The sequence below is a fragment of the Coloeus monedula genome (assembly GCF_965178545.1).
Source record: "Coloeus monedula genome assembly, chromosome: 5".
NCBI classification, from domain to species: domain Eukaryota; kingdom Metazoa; phylum Chordata; class Aves; order Passeriformes; family Corvidae; genus Coloeus; species Coloeus monedula.
In genome coordinates, this window is record NC_138785.1 from 5,477,931 (window position 1) to 5,491,600 (window position 13,670).

General features: G+C 49.4%; 1 protein-coding gene across 1 annotated transcript in view; it reads left to right on the top strand.

Moving 5' to 3' along the window:
- Positions 1-1,894: 1,894 nt before the first annotated feature.
- Positions 1,895-13,670, top strand: part of FAT4 (FAT atypical cadherin 4) — a gene marked incomplete at both ends in the record, with an annotated part of 122,258 nt that continues 110,482 nt past the window's right edge. Inside the window, one exon of the mRNA XM_082282669.1 lies at positions 1,895-7,183. Within this exon, the coding sequence (XP_082138795.1) occupies positions 1,895-7,183 (5,289 nt within the window). The remainder of the gene's footprint in view (positions 7,184-13,670) is intronic.

Consider the following 13,670-nt stretch of genomic DNA (forward strand, 5'->3'; position numbering starts at 1 on the left):
TGGCTTTTGCTGGATCAACTAAACTGCGAGCATTTTTGTAATACAAGTGAAGAAAGCACCTTTCGAGAACACTTTTGCTGGCTGCAGGCAAGGGTCGATGCGCGCCTGTAGGTGGAGTTAAATATCAAAGAACTGGTGCAGACCGCGGCAGCGCTGTGGATCCAGGCAGGCGACAGCACGGGCGATCCATTCTCAGCTGTCCCACGGATTTATTGCCCAGCTCCTCGCAAGAGAGGAGGAGGTGTTTACACCAAGGATAGATTGTGGATAACTTATCTCCTACTGAACTAGTGCAGCTAGGAAAAGCAGAGCACTTCGAGGCACAAAAGTCCTTCTCCCGGTCGGTAGCAGACGCCGAAAAGCGAAAAACTAAATACAGGCTGAGGACAGCTGTGTGCCAGAGGAAAGATTCCCTGCGACAACAGCACTGCCATGCAGGGAGAAGGGCTGGGCACCAGGCTTTCAACCTCCCCGTCCCTCACAGCTGGCTGCAGTGTCCCCAGGGTCGGGGCTGGTCGCGGGCGTAAGGCTCCACCCCTAGAGGATTTGCAGGAGTTACTGGCCCGAGGTATCTCTTTGTGCTAGATGACAATACGGAACAGGAACCACCTCTTCCTCCTTACTGCTTCCAGTCAAGATTGGTGCTAGTGCTCCCTTTTTTCATCATATCCAGGGTACTAGTATTCTGCATTCGACACCTTATCCTTCTACACTCTCCTCCCTTTCTTTCACTTCATTTCTCACTTTTCCAACTTTTCCATGCCGGAAAATACACTACCATGTTCATTAACTCCCTCACAGGGATAAATAAACTCTGTAATTTGCTGATCCATCAGGTGGTTATGCTGCATTTACCTTGTCACTTTAATTGCTATCTATAGATTTGTGTTCCCGACCCCGCTTGTATTTAACGGCCAACGCCTACAAAACGAAAACTTTTGCTTCCAGCAGCACCGCAGGGAAAAGGAGCTTCCTCGCTGTTTTACAGGCTTTTTGGGATGGAGGACGGTGGGGGCTTTCGGTCGGGCGTGGCAGTCGCTCGCTGGACCGAGGATACGGTTCCCGTGGGATGCTCCGGCACGCCGGTGATGCTCCCCCGCTGCCGAGAGCCGCGCCGGGCGGTGACAGGCGCGGCCGGGCAGCAGAGGGCGCTGCCAGCCCGCGGGAGGCGCGGCCAGCGCCGCATCTTCCCGGGATAACGGGTCCCGCAAGTTCCCTCCACAACTGCCTCCAAAGTAAGCGGCGGCACCGCCCCCGGCGTGCGGGGCAGCCCGACCCGCTGTGCCCGGCCCGCCGAGCTCCCGGCTCGCTCCCCGCTCCAGGCGGGACCGCCCCGGGGACCCGCGCCCCGCTCCCGGCGCGGCCGGGCTCCCCCCCGCCCGCTCGTCCCGGTCCCGCCGGGGCGGCCCCTCAGGTGCGGGGGGCGGGCCGGGGGCGGGGCGGGGCGGCGCGGCGGCCAATGGGCGCCCGTGGGGGGAGCCGGCCCGGGCGTCAAGAGGGCCGGGATCCATGAGCGCCGGGCAAAGTTGGGTCCGGGCGGCCGCGGATCACGGACCGGCTCGGCCGCCGAGCGCCCGGGCATGCCGGTGGGGCGGCGGGCACCGCGCGGGAGCGGCGGGCAGCGGGGCCCCCGGCGGTAGCGGCGGCGGCTGCTGAGCGGCGATGCGGCGCGGCGCCCCCGGCCGCCCCCCAGCCCCGGAGCGGCGGCGGGAGGAGCGGCGGCAGAGGCAGAGCCGGAGCGTCCCGTGAGCGCGGCGCGCCGCCGGGTCCGCTCCCGTCCGCGTCCGGAGCGCAGCGTCCGAGGGTGCCGAGAGAGGCGGCGGGCAGGGCAGCGGGAGCGGGGCAAGCGGCGGCTCCTGGCCGCCCCCTCGGGGCGCTGCGCCCCCGGGTCGCCATGGGCCGCCTCCCCGCCGCCCGCGGGCCGCCGCTGCTGCTGTCGCTGCTGCTGCCGCTGCTGCCGCCGCTGGGGAGCGCCGCCGCCGCCGCGGAGCCGCGCCAGGTGTTCCGGGTGCTGGAGGAGCAGCCGCCCGGCACCTGGGTGGGCACCATCGCCACCCGGCCCGGCTTCACCTACCGCCTGAGCGAGCACCACGAGCTGTTCGCCATCAACGCCACCTCGGGCGCCCTGCACACCCGCGCCACCATCGACCGCGAGAGCCTGGCCAGCGACGTGGTGGACCTGGTGGTGCTCTCCAGCCAGCCCACCTACCCCAGCGAGGTGCGCGTCCTGGTGCTCGACCTCAACGACAACGCGCCCGTCTTCCCCGACCCCTCCATCGTGGTGACTTTCAAGGAGGACACGGGCAGCGGGCGCCAGCTTATCCTGGACACTGCCACCGACGCCGACAGTGGCACCAATGGTGTGGACCACGGCTCCTATCGGATTGTGGCCGGCAACGAGGAGGGCCGCTTCCGCCTCAACATCACCCTCAACCCCAGCGGTGAGGGAGCTTTCTTGCACCTGGTTTCCCGTGGAGGGCTGGACCGGGAGGCCACCCCCGCCTACCAGCTCTTGGTGCAGGTGGAGGACAAGGGCGAGCCCCGTCGGCGAGGGTACCTTCAGGTCAACGTCACTGTCCAGGACATCAATGATAACCCACCCATCTTCAGCCAGACACTTTACCAGGCACGAGTGCCTGAGGATGCGCCTGTCGGGGCCAGCGTTCTCCAGGTCACAGCAGCTGATGCTGATGAGGGCACCAATGCTGACATCCGCTACCGCCTGGAGGGAGGTGATGGCAGCGGCGCTGGGGACGGGGCTGGCAGCCTCCCCTTTGAGGTGGACCCTGAGAGTGGGGTGATCCGCATCCGTGAGCGCTTGGACTACGAGATGCGGCAGCAGTACTCGCTGACCGTCCAGGCCATGGACCGAGGGGTACCAGCGCTGAGTGGCCGGGCCGAGGCCCTCATTCGCCTGCTCGATGTCAATGACAACGAGCCCCGGGTGAAGTTCCGCTACTTCCCGGCCACCTCCCGGTTTGCCTCTGTGGATGAGAACGCGGCCCCTGGCACAGTGGTGGCCCTGCTGACGGTGAGCGATGCCGACTCTCCCGCGGCCAACGGGAACATCTCCGTGTCGATCCTGGCGGGAAACGAGCAGCGGCACTTTGAGGTGCACAGCAGTAAGGTACCCAACCTCAGCCTTATCAAGGTAGCGGCCGCGCTGGACCGGGAACGCATCCCGGCCTATAACCTTACCGTGGCAGTGGCGGATAACTACGGGGCCCCACCACCACCTCCAGGCTCCCCCACTTCTGTCTTTTCCCCTGATGGAGCGGTGGCAGCTCCCGTGAGCCGCTCCTCGGTGGCCAGCCTGGTGATCTTTGTGAATGACATCAATGACCACCCGCCTGTCTTCGGGCAGTCGGTGTACAGGGTGAACATCAGTGAGGACGTGCCCCTGGGCAGTTACGTGCGGGGCCTCAGTGCCACAGACCGTGACTCGGGCCTCAACGCCAACCTCAAGTACAGCATTGTCTCGGGCAACGAGCTGGGCTGGTTCCGCATCAGCGAGCACAGCGGGCTGGTCACCACAGCCGGCCCTGAGGGTGGCACTGCTGGGCATACTGCGGGGACATCCAGCTCCAGCAGGCTGGACCGGGAGACTGCTTCTCAGGTGGTGCTCAACATCAGTGCCCGTGACCAGGGGGTGCAGCCCAAATTCTCCTATGCACAGCTGGTTGTGACCATCCTGGATGTCAATGACAACAAGCCTCGCTTCGGTCAACCTGAGGGCTACCAGGTGTCCCTGGCTGAAAACTCCCCATCAGGAACTGAGCTGCTTGTCCTAAGTGCCACCGATGGGGACCTGGGGGACAATGGGACCGTTCGCTTCTCCCTGCAGGAAGCTGAGCCAGCCCTGGCAGCAGTTGGCCCCTCCTCTGTGACCCCTCGCCAGATGTTTCGCTTGGACCCGGTTTTGGGCAAGCTCAGCACCATCTCGCAGCTGGACCGGGAGGAGCAGTCTCACTTCTCCCTGCAGGTCTTGGCTACTGATTTGGGCTCTCCTCCCCTTTCTTCGATAGCCCGAGTTAATGTGACCATCCTGGATGTGAATGACAATAGCCCTGTGTTTTACCCCATTCAGTATTTTGCCCATATCCAAGAGAATGAGCCAGCTGGAACCTATGTGACCACTGTGTCTGCTGCGGACCCCGATCTGGGACCCAATGGGACAGTCAAGTACAGCATCTCAGCTGGAGATACCTCCAGGTTTCAGGTCCATGGCCAGACAGGGGTCATCACAACAAAAATAGCCCTCGACAGGGAGGAGAAAACTGCTTACCAGTTGCAGATCGTGGCCACTGATGGTGGGAATCTTCAGTCACAGAACCAAGCCATTGTCACCATCACTGTCTTGGACACCCAGGACAACCCCCCTGTTTTCAGCCAGGGCATGTACAGTTTTGTTGTCTTTGAAAATGTTGCCCTGGGTTACCACGTGGGTACTGTTTTTGCTTCCACCATGGACCTCAACACCAATATCAGTTACCTCATTACGACAGGTGACCAGAGGGGCGTGTTTGCCATCAACAGGGTGACGGGGCAGATCACCACAGCCAGTATTATTGACAGGGAGGAGCAGGCGTTTTACCAGCTGAAGGTGGTTGCTAGAGGTGGGGCGATAACAGGCGATGCCGTGGTCAATATAACTGTCAAAGATTTAAATGACAATTCCCCACACTTCATTCACGTGGTGGAAAGTGTAAATGTTGTTGAGAACTGGAAAGCTGGGCATACCATATTCCAGGCCAAAGCTCTTGATCCTGATGAAGGTGTTAATGGCATGGTCCTTTACAGCCTTAAGCAAAACCCAAAGGGCTTGTTCTCAATCAATGAAAAAACTGGTGCTATAAGCTTAACGGGGCCACTTGACATAAATGCTGGGTCTTACCAGGTTGAAATCCTGGCCTCGGATATGGGGGTGCCTCAGCTGTCTTCCAACTTTATCCTGACTGTCTCTGTCCATGATGTAAATGATAACTCGCCTGTTTTTGACCAGCTTTCCTATGAAATTACTATTTTGGAGTCAGAGCCTGTAAATTCCAGATTCTTTAAGGTACAGGCTTCTGACAAAGACTCGGGAGTGAACGGTGAAATAGCTTACAGTATAATTGAAGGAAATGCTGGGGATGCCTTTGGCATATTCCCAGATGGTCAGCTGTATATAAAAAGTGAACTGGACCGTGAACTTCAGGAAAGATATGTTTTGCTGGTTGTTGCCTCTGATAGAGCAGTAGAACCACTCAATGCTACTGTGAACGTTACTGTGATTCTGGAGGATGTAAATGATAACAGGCCCCTGTTCAACAGTACCAACTATGTGTTTTATTTTGAAGAGGAGCAGAGAGGCGGGTCGTATGTGGGTAAAATAAATGCTGTAGATAAAGACTTTGGGCCAAATGGTGAGGTCAGGTATTCATTTGAGCATATGCAGCCAGATTTTGAGCTGAACACAGTAACTGGGGAAATCAGAAGCACTCATCAGTTTGACAGAGAAGCTCTTATGAGACAGAGGGGAGCTGCAGTATTTAGTCTCACAGTAATAGCAACAGATCAGGGGTTGCCGAAGCCCCTAAAAGATCAGGCAACTGTGCAGATCTACATGAAAGACATCAATGATAATGCCCCCAAATTTTTGAAAGATCTTTATCAAGCTACTATATCAGAATTGGCAGCAAATCTGACACAGGTGCTGCGAGTTTCTGCCTCAGATGTTGATGAAGGGGTTAATGGGTTGATTCACTACTCTGTAATTAAGGGAAATGAAGAAAATCAGTTTGCAATAGATAGCAGCACAGGCCAAGTGACCTTAGTAGGCAAACTAGATCATGAGGCTACTGCATCGTATTCCCTTGTCATCCAAGCAGTAGACTCTGGAGCCATTTCCCTAAGCTCAACTTGCATGTTGAGCATTGATGTATTGGATGAAAATGACAACAGCCCTTCCTTCCCTAAATCAACCTTGTTAGTGGATGTCTTGGAAAATATGAGGGTTGGTGAACTGGTGTCGTCTGTCACTGCCACTGATTCTGATTCAGGTGATAATGCTGACCTCCACTATAGCATTACAGGGACAAACAATCACGGGACCTTTAGCATCAGTCCCAACACTGGGAGTATTTTTCTTGCCAAGAAACTGGACTTTGAGACGCAATCTCTGTATAAGCTAAACATAACAGCAAAAGACCAAGGAAGGCCCCCGCGGTCCTCTACGATGTCAGTGGTAATACACGTTAGGGATTTCAATGATAACCCTCCTCACTTTCCTCCGGGAGACATCTTTAAATCAATTGTTGAGAATGTTCCTGTGGGTAGCTCTGTAATATCTGTGACTGCTCACGATCCTGATGCGGATATTAACGGGCAGCTAACGTATGCAATCATCCAGCAGATGCCAAGGGGGAATCACTTCCGTATAGATGAAGTGAGAGGGACGATATTTACCAATGCTGAAATCGATCGGGAGTTTGCCAATCTCTTTGAGTTAACAGTCAAAGCCACCGATCAGGCTGTTCCTGTGGAGTCCAGGCGATTTGCTCTCAAGAATGTGACCATTCTGGTGACAGATCAAAATGACAATGTCCCTGTGTTCATATCACAAAACGCCCTCGCAGCTGACCCCTCGGTTGTGATCGGTTCAATCCTAACCACAATTATTGCTGCGGATCCTGACGAGGGTGCCAATGGGGAGGTGGAATATGAGATAGTCAATGGAGATACTGAAACCTTCATTGTGGATCGCTACAGCGGAGATTTAAGAGTAGCCTCAGCATTGGTGCCTTCTCAGCTCATCTACAATCTCATAGTTTCTGCCACTGACCTCGGCCCCGAAAGGAGAAAATCCACCACTGAGATGACTATAATTCTGCAAGGGGTTGACGGGCCTGTTTTCACTCAGCCCAAATACATCACCATCCTGAAAGAGGGCGAGCCCATTGGGACAAACGTGATATCCCTGGAAGCGGCGAGCCCGCGGGGCTCTGAGGCGCAGGTGGAATATTACATTGTGTCCGTTCGGTGTGATGACAAGAGCCTTGGACGCCTCTTCACCATCGGGCGCCACACTGGGGTCATCCAGACTGCTGCCATTCTGGACAGGGAGCAAGGAGCACGACTCTACCTGGTGGATGTTTATGCCATTGAAAAGTCCTCTGTTTTGCCCCGCACACAACGAGCAGAGGTAAAGGTTTATTCAGTACTTATTTGCCTGTCTTTTTACTCCTGTGTAATTTGGGGGTTATGATTGGCCTTTCATTGCAGTATTGGACACTAGAACTGGCTCTGAAAAGCTCATGTAGTGTCTCCAGTCATGGAAGTTCTTGCCATCCCTGCCTGGCTAAATCCCTGGGATAGTAGGTCTCCTCACACAGCTCCAGTTTAGGTTACTTTTTTACCTAACTCACTGATGAGTATGAAAATGGTCTTGTTTCTGTTCTTGGATGTGACAGGTGGTGAAAGTGTAACATTTTAGTTGGAAACTTTCCTTATCACGAAGCTGAACACAGTAACTGGGGAAATCAGAGACCCTTGACTGAAGGGTCTTTAAAGGTTTTCTGCCTTTGACTTGAAAAGCAAAGGGTGGAAAAGAGGTTTGAAATGTCATCTGTGAAGTAGAAGTGTTTTATTTGCTCTGTCTTGAGTCACAGAGCTGATCATTCACACCATTCTTGCTGTCTTCTGAGGCAATACTGAGAAGCCAGGTGTGAAAAGAAGTGCTGTGTTTGCTTTAAGTTGCAGCATCTCCTGGAGCTGCCTTCCGCACTTCACCATGAGCCTTTGACTTGCCATTCCTTGGAAATTTGGGGCTGGCACTGCTGAGTGGCTCAGCCAGCAGAGGATGCTGGTAGTGTGTAGTGGTTCAGCTATTTCCCTCTCTGGCTGAACATACTCCTGCAGCACTGCACAGCCCTACAGATCCCCCAGCTCTACTTCCTCCTGGGATTTAAGTCTTAGTTTTGATACTGTGGTTTGCAGGTTTGGGGTTTTCTTCTGTTTGATTTTAGCAAAAGCGGTGTTTCCGATTCTTACTTGGCAGCTGTGGATTCTTTCTCTTCATAGCTGCTTTTTTGTTGTTTCTTCTGCAGGTTAAGTATGATCTGTGTAGGTGTGTAACCTTGCTCTCCTATACTGGCAGTGACAGATATCTCTGAAGTGATTGTCAGGGAATTTGAGCATTGTTCCATGTCAGAGATGTGATCCCGTCCTGGTGTGTGTGCAATGTGCTGCTGATGGTCATGTTTTGACAAACAGTGGTGTATTGGAAAATGACCTGTTTTAGTAGTGCTGCTGGTTTAAATAATTCATGCCACTTTTATGAGAATATTCCTGTTGTGCATGTCTTTGTACACCTGCCAGCAATTTTTAAAAGATACACCTTTATAATTTTTTCCTTATTATGTCATACTTTGTCTTGATGTACAGTTGTTTTGAGGGTCAGGCCTTTGTCAGTAGGTATTTGGATCATAACCCTTCAACTCCTGAGTGTGAGCAGAGTTTCTTGACTGGGGAAAGACTCATAGGAGACCCAACCTTATGGCTGCAGTATTCTTACACGTTGTAGAAGCACTTAACATGAGTATTTGCTGAGCAGGGAAGAGAACAACCATTGAAATTGCAAACAACTTTTATATTGTTGAATACAAACAGCATCTGAAATCACAAGCAAATGTTTTATTCTGTAAAGAACATTGAGAGGCATAATTGGGAGTTAGAATTTCCTATTACTGGTTGAGTCTTTATAGCCGCTAAAATGTGTCTTCTCCCAAATGTAATTAGCTTACTGTGATTCCCTATAAATGTATTATAAATTATAATCAGCTTTCAACTTTCAAAAACATAACCATATGCAGTCTTTCTCTTAACTGATGGGATTTCTCTAGAAGGCTTTTGCTGTCCAACACAAGAACTACTGCAGTGACATTCTTTGTGCAAGCTGACTGTCAGTGGGTGCTGAATAAGCAACTTAGCTTTTTTTCCACATTTCTTTTGGATGGAAATGTTTTTGGAGTTTGGTCTGATGTATGCGGTGCACACGTTTTGGTCTTAAGAGTTTGCTGTCAATCTTATTTCATAAAAGATTAGCCAGTGCCCAAGTATGTGAGCAACCCACCTTAAAGCACACTCATGCTCTGTGTCATCTGCACATCAAATGTGTAATCCAGAAGGTTTAGTGTTTTATTCCAGTCCTGGGTTTTAAGGTGATGGTTTGACTGGTGGTGTAACAAGAACACTGATGAGAGACAAAAAATGTGTGGGAACCTGTGGAGTATTTACAGCCACTAAACTGAAGTGTTCTTTGGTCTGTAATGTCTTCAACTCTTTTATGGTATATACATGGTGAGATGAAGACTGGCTGACTTTAGATTCCCCCAAGAAAAGTTGTAAAACATCAGTGCAGGTGTGCAGACAAAGCCCAGTAGGTCTGATGTCACCATATCTGACAGCTCTCTGCGCACATAACCTGGGTATAAGTTTTGTTTATTTTCTCTTTGGTTTTGTTTGTTGGTTTTGGTTTGGATTTTTTTTTTTTTTTTTTGGGTGGGGAAAAGCATGAATATTGTGTACTTTTTTCTTCCTTCTCTTGTGAAGAGTATGTTGGGTTTTGTGTCTCCCTATGGTTAAAGAAAAGGGAAAAACTGTGATAGGATATTCTTAACAATGTCTTCATGATTATTCTTCATTGCCTGCTACACTCTCTGCCCTGATGCCAGAAATCATCTTAATTGCACCGTGGCATGTGAGTGAACCACTGAGCATGGGGAGCTGCCCAGTGCTAAATGTGCTGTCCAAGACTGGTGAAAAGAGAGGGAGTAAGGAAGTTAATAGATCTTTTGTCTAGTAGAGACTCCAGCAATGGGTTTGGGTGACAGATACCTGGTGTGAAATAGAGATATTTACAGTTTTGAAACAGTGACCAGGCTTTGTCTTGCCAGCAGGCAGTATAAAAGAAGAGCAGACTTGTGTGAAACCACTTGCTCTAGAAGTGAATTAATCCTTGTCCTTGGGAAATGGTGTGATTATTTTTTCCCTAAATTCTGTCACTAATTTATTTTATTTCTTTTTTCAAATAATATCAAATATATGGAAAAGGTTCACCTAGTGCTCTAATTGAAGAAGAAAGTATCTTTGCAATATTTCTCATCCATCCCTGGGGTTTGCCCTATGGGATCAGACTAAAGACCCACTGACTGCACAGCTCCCAGGGTTGTATGTAAGTGCTTTGTGAACAAAGTGTCCAAGGGCAGAGCTTTGCAATGGCAGGACTGTGGGGAATCCCTTGCTGAACCCAAAGCAGCTGACATGCCTTGAAACTGAAGGTTTCTGTTATTTTCAGTAAAGTAACAGCAAAAAGTTTAGGAAACAAAGAGGTTTATTTACAACTTGTGGCTTATTTTTTTTAGCACTAGCTTTTATCTTGTGTCTATTTCCCTGTTTGTTATTACATGGAGAGAAAAGTGGTGGGGTGTGTGTCAGAAAAGTGCAAGTAGTGAGGTAAAGTTTTCTTCAAATACCAAATAATTGAGATTTGTAAAGAAAACCCAAGTGCTTGTTCCAGTGTATTTTACAGCTAGATGGTGTAATATAACAGTGTCAGATAATATTTGACATTGTGTGAATGTGTTTTGTGATCAGTCTTAGCTTTTCCCCCTGTTGTATTAATAATTAGGTTAATACCGTCATCACTGTTGATCTCGTGTAAAAAAGAGTAGTGTAGGTGTCCTGAAGGGATCCCTTCAGTCTGCCATTCTGTACCTTTTTAAATGTTCCTGCTAGGAAAAAACCCCTCAGCAATTGCTAAACTCCTTTCTCTTGGCTTTCCAACATAAATTCTCTTTTAACTTCTTGGGCAGGGCTGAGGGTTTCACCATCATGATTTTATATTTAATGTAGAATGACTAATGCCTACTGACATCACTTGCACACCACAGGACTCCCCTCAGTCCTGCCTCCCCAAACAAGGACCGTGTGCTGCGGGATATTTTGGGTGGCCGTGTGTTGTACCCTGGTTTGTGTCTGGCAGCAATAACAGGAACCCAGGGACAATACCTCATCTTCTGTGCTGTGTTACTAGGGATTAGGAGGAATTAGACAGGATCTCCAGTTAGCATGTTTAACCCTTCAGTGGGTGGCTTCCTTGAAGGGAGCTGTGGGTTTGCTAGGAACCAACAGTCCCTCTATATATCATATGTAGTGATGTATATATCATCTGTGCCAATTGAGAGGGGGTGAACTCCTCGTTCAGTTCAACATCTTTCATATACTTTAAATAGGTCCATCCTTTCCAAGGAAAGGAGGAGAAGGCTGTAAATGAGGAGAGTGAATAGACTTCAAATGAAAGATTTAGTGATGGTATTGATTTGAAAATGGAAATACTTGGAGAGGCAGATCAGTGATCCCATTAGTGCTTTTTACCTGGGAGTGTTAGTACCCTCCCAAAAGAGATGTCTTCTTTTGCAGAAAGGGAGAAATGAGACACTGGGTTTTCTTCTGCACTTGAGCATTTGTAGCTTCATCTTGTGAGTACTTCATGATTGACACTGTTGGGAGTCTTGGACTTCCAAGCTGGGAGATTGTTCTTTATTCAGGCAAGATGTGGGGGTTTCAGACAATGCTTGCTGCTGGCTTAGTAAAGATCTGGAAATTAATGAAGACAAGCAGAATGAATGGCCCTGGCTTCCTGGGAAGAAAATCACAGGACATTTTGCCTTGACTCAGTATGAACTGCAGCCGTGCTCACAAACCCAGGATTGCATGGTGTAAATAGCTGATGTGGAGCTTTTTGTCTCAGTCCAGGCTACGTAGTGTGGCTGAGGTAGCTCTGTGTCACTCCTGCGTTCCTTGGGCAGGTACTGCTTCAGGGGTGTGGTGTCGCTCCTCATCTGATTGAGAGAGGAAAAGGGGTGGCCTGGTGGGGCCAGACACTGAAGGTGCTACTTCTCTAGCCAAGCTGGCTAGTGGAAGACCTTAAATTTAGTAAGGGAATTTGAAACCCACTTCAGAGAAGTCTTATCTGGCATGTCTCGTATTTACCAGCAGAAATAAGAACAATGGGGTTCTCCTTGTATTCATGCTATTTATAAATCGGTTCATTCTTTAATGATACATGGCACATCAATTGTTGCCTGACAAAGGAAGCTGCTCATGAAATGTTGGAGTAAACAATGAAAATCTGCTGCCTTGTCCCAGCTCCAAAGACGTTTTTTGTTTTTCTTCCTAGAGCTGATATTGCTGATTCCAAGAAACGTGTAATGATTTAAGTTACTGCTGTCACGTGCACGATCTGAAAAAGGATCTCTAAGTTGTCCTTGAACTAGAGTGGGAGATGAATGTTCCTTATGTGGAAAACTATTCAAAACTAATTTGTGTGTTTTGGTTCAAAGTTGGCCCTTTTTTAATCCTCTCTAATTTCTTTAATGATTCTGTCTTGCTATGTGTTCTTAATATCTAGAATTTCTCATTTCTTTGCTATTTTAGCAGCCTTTGAGCATTTTTGCATGTGAGGTCACTTCATAATTTTTATGGTAAAAATCACTAGACTTCTAAAAACAACATTCTTTATTACGGAAAATATTATTTTTCATGCGTCTCTAATGCAAACAGTAGAAATAATAGCCAAAAAAAAGAGGGCAAAATTTTCATGTGCTTATTTTTGCTAAGTGTTAAATTCTTCATACAAATCTCCAAGTGGCTCTTGGGCTCTATCGATGTTAATAAGTGAGTCCTTTTCCATGTAAAATGATAGCCCCAGGGCTGAGGGAGTGCAGGGTTCTTTCCATGTGTCGGGTGAAGCAGTCAGTGGCTGCTCATTTGCTCCAGAAGTTGGTCACCAATGCCTGCTTGCCCTCTTGGTGTCCCCAGCCCTCACCTGTGTCTTTACTGGGGCAAGACGGTGTTGGTGGTGGTGTCTGAGATCTTTGCTGCTGTTTTGTCCTGTTTCCTGTGCGGTTTCTCTGAGACTGCACCTCACCGAAGGATGCTCGTTCCCTTTTGACTGGCAGGAGTTTCCGTGTTCTGAGTCTTTTCAAATTTGAATTGCCACTTCCCACCCCTCCAGGAGCAAGGTGTCCATCTAATTTATATCAAAGCAAGCCCTTGGCATGACATAGTTCTGCTGGTACAGTTTGTTTTAACTGTGTCTAGACTAGAGGAGTAGCATTGCTGTTAACTCAGTTTGCTTTCTTACTCTGTGCAAGACCTTGTGTGGAGACAAGCCCTAACGCTCTCGTGTTCCAATTAAAAAAGGAATTTATGGTGACTAAAAGTGAAGTGAAACAAAGAGTTTTCCTAACACATTCCCTAAGTCTGGAAAAGCGATGCTCGATCAGAATAGTGCATTAGTGCCATCCTGATTTGTTTCAGTGAATTTATAGCCTGACTTGGCTTTGCCAAGAATAATACCAGATATGTTAGAGAAACTGTGTCTTTGTTTTACTGCGACGTTTCTCTCTATTCTAATAAATCCTATTTTTAATTAGACCCTCAGTCTAGACTGTCAGGCAGGTTTGTTTTTACAGTGATCTATTTTTGTTTACTTCCTCACAGCGAAAACATTCCAAAAGGACAGTAGAACAGATGGAAGCTGATAGCCATGATCACACTGTAAAAATAGAGAGTTGCATTAGTTAATGCAAAAGAATTTCAAAGGGCCTGCTATGAAGTGGTAATTT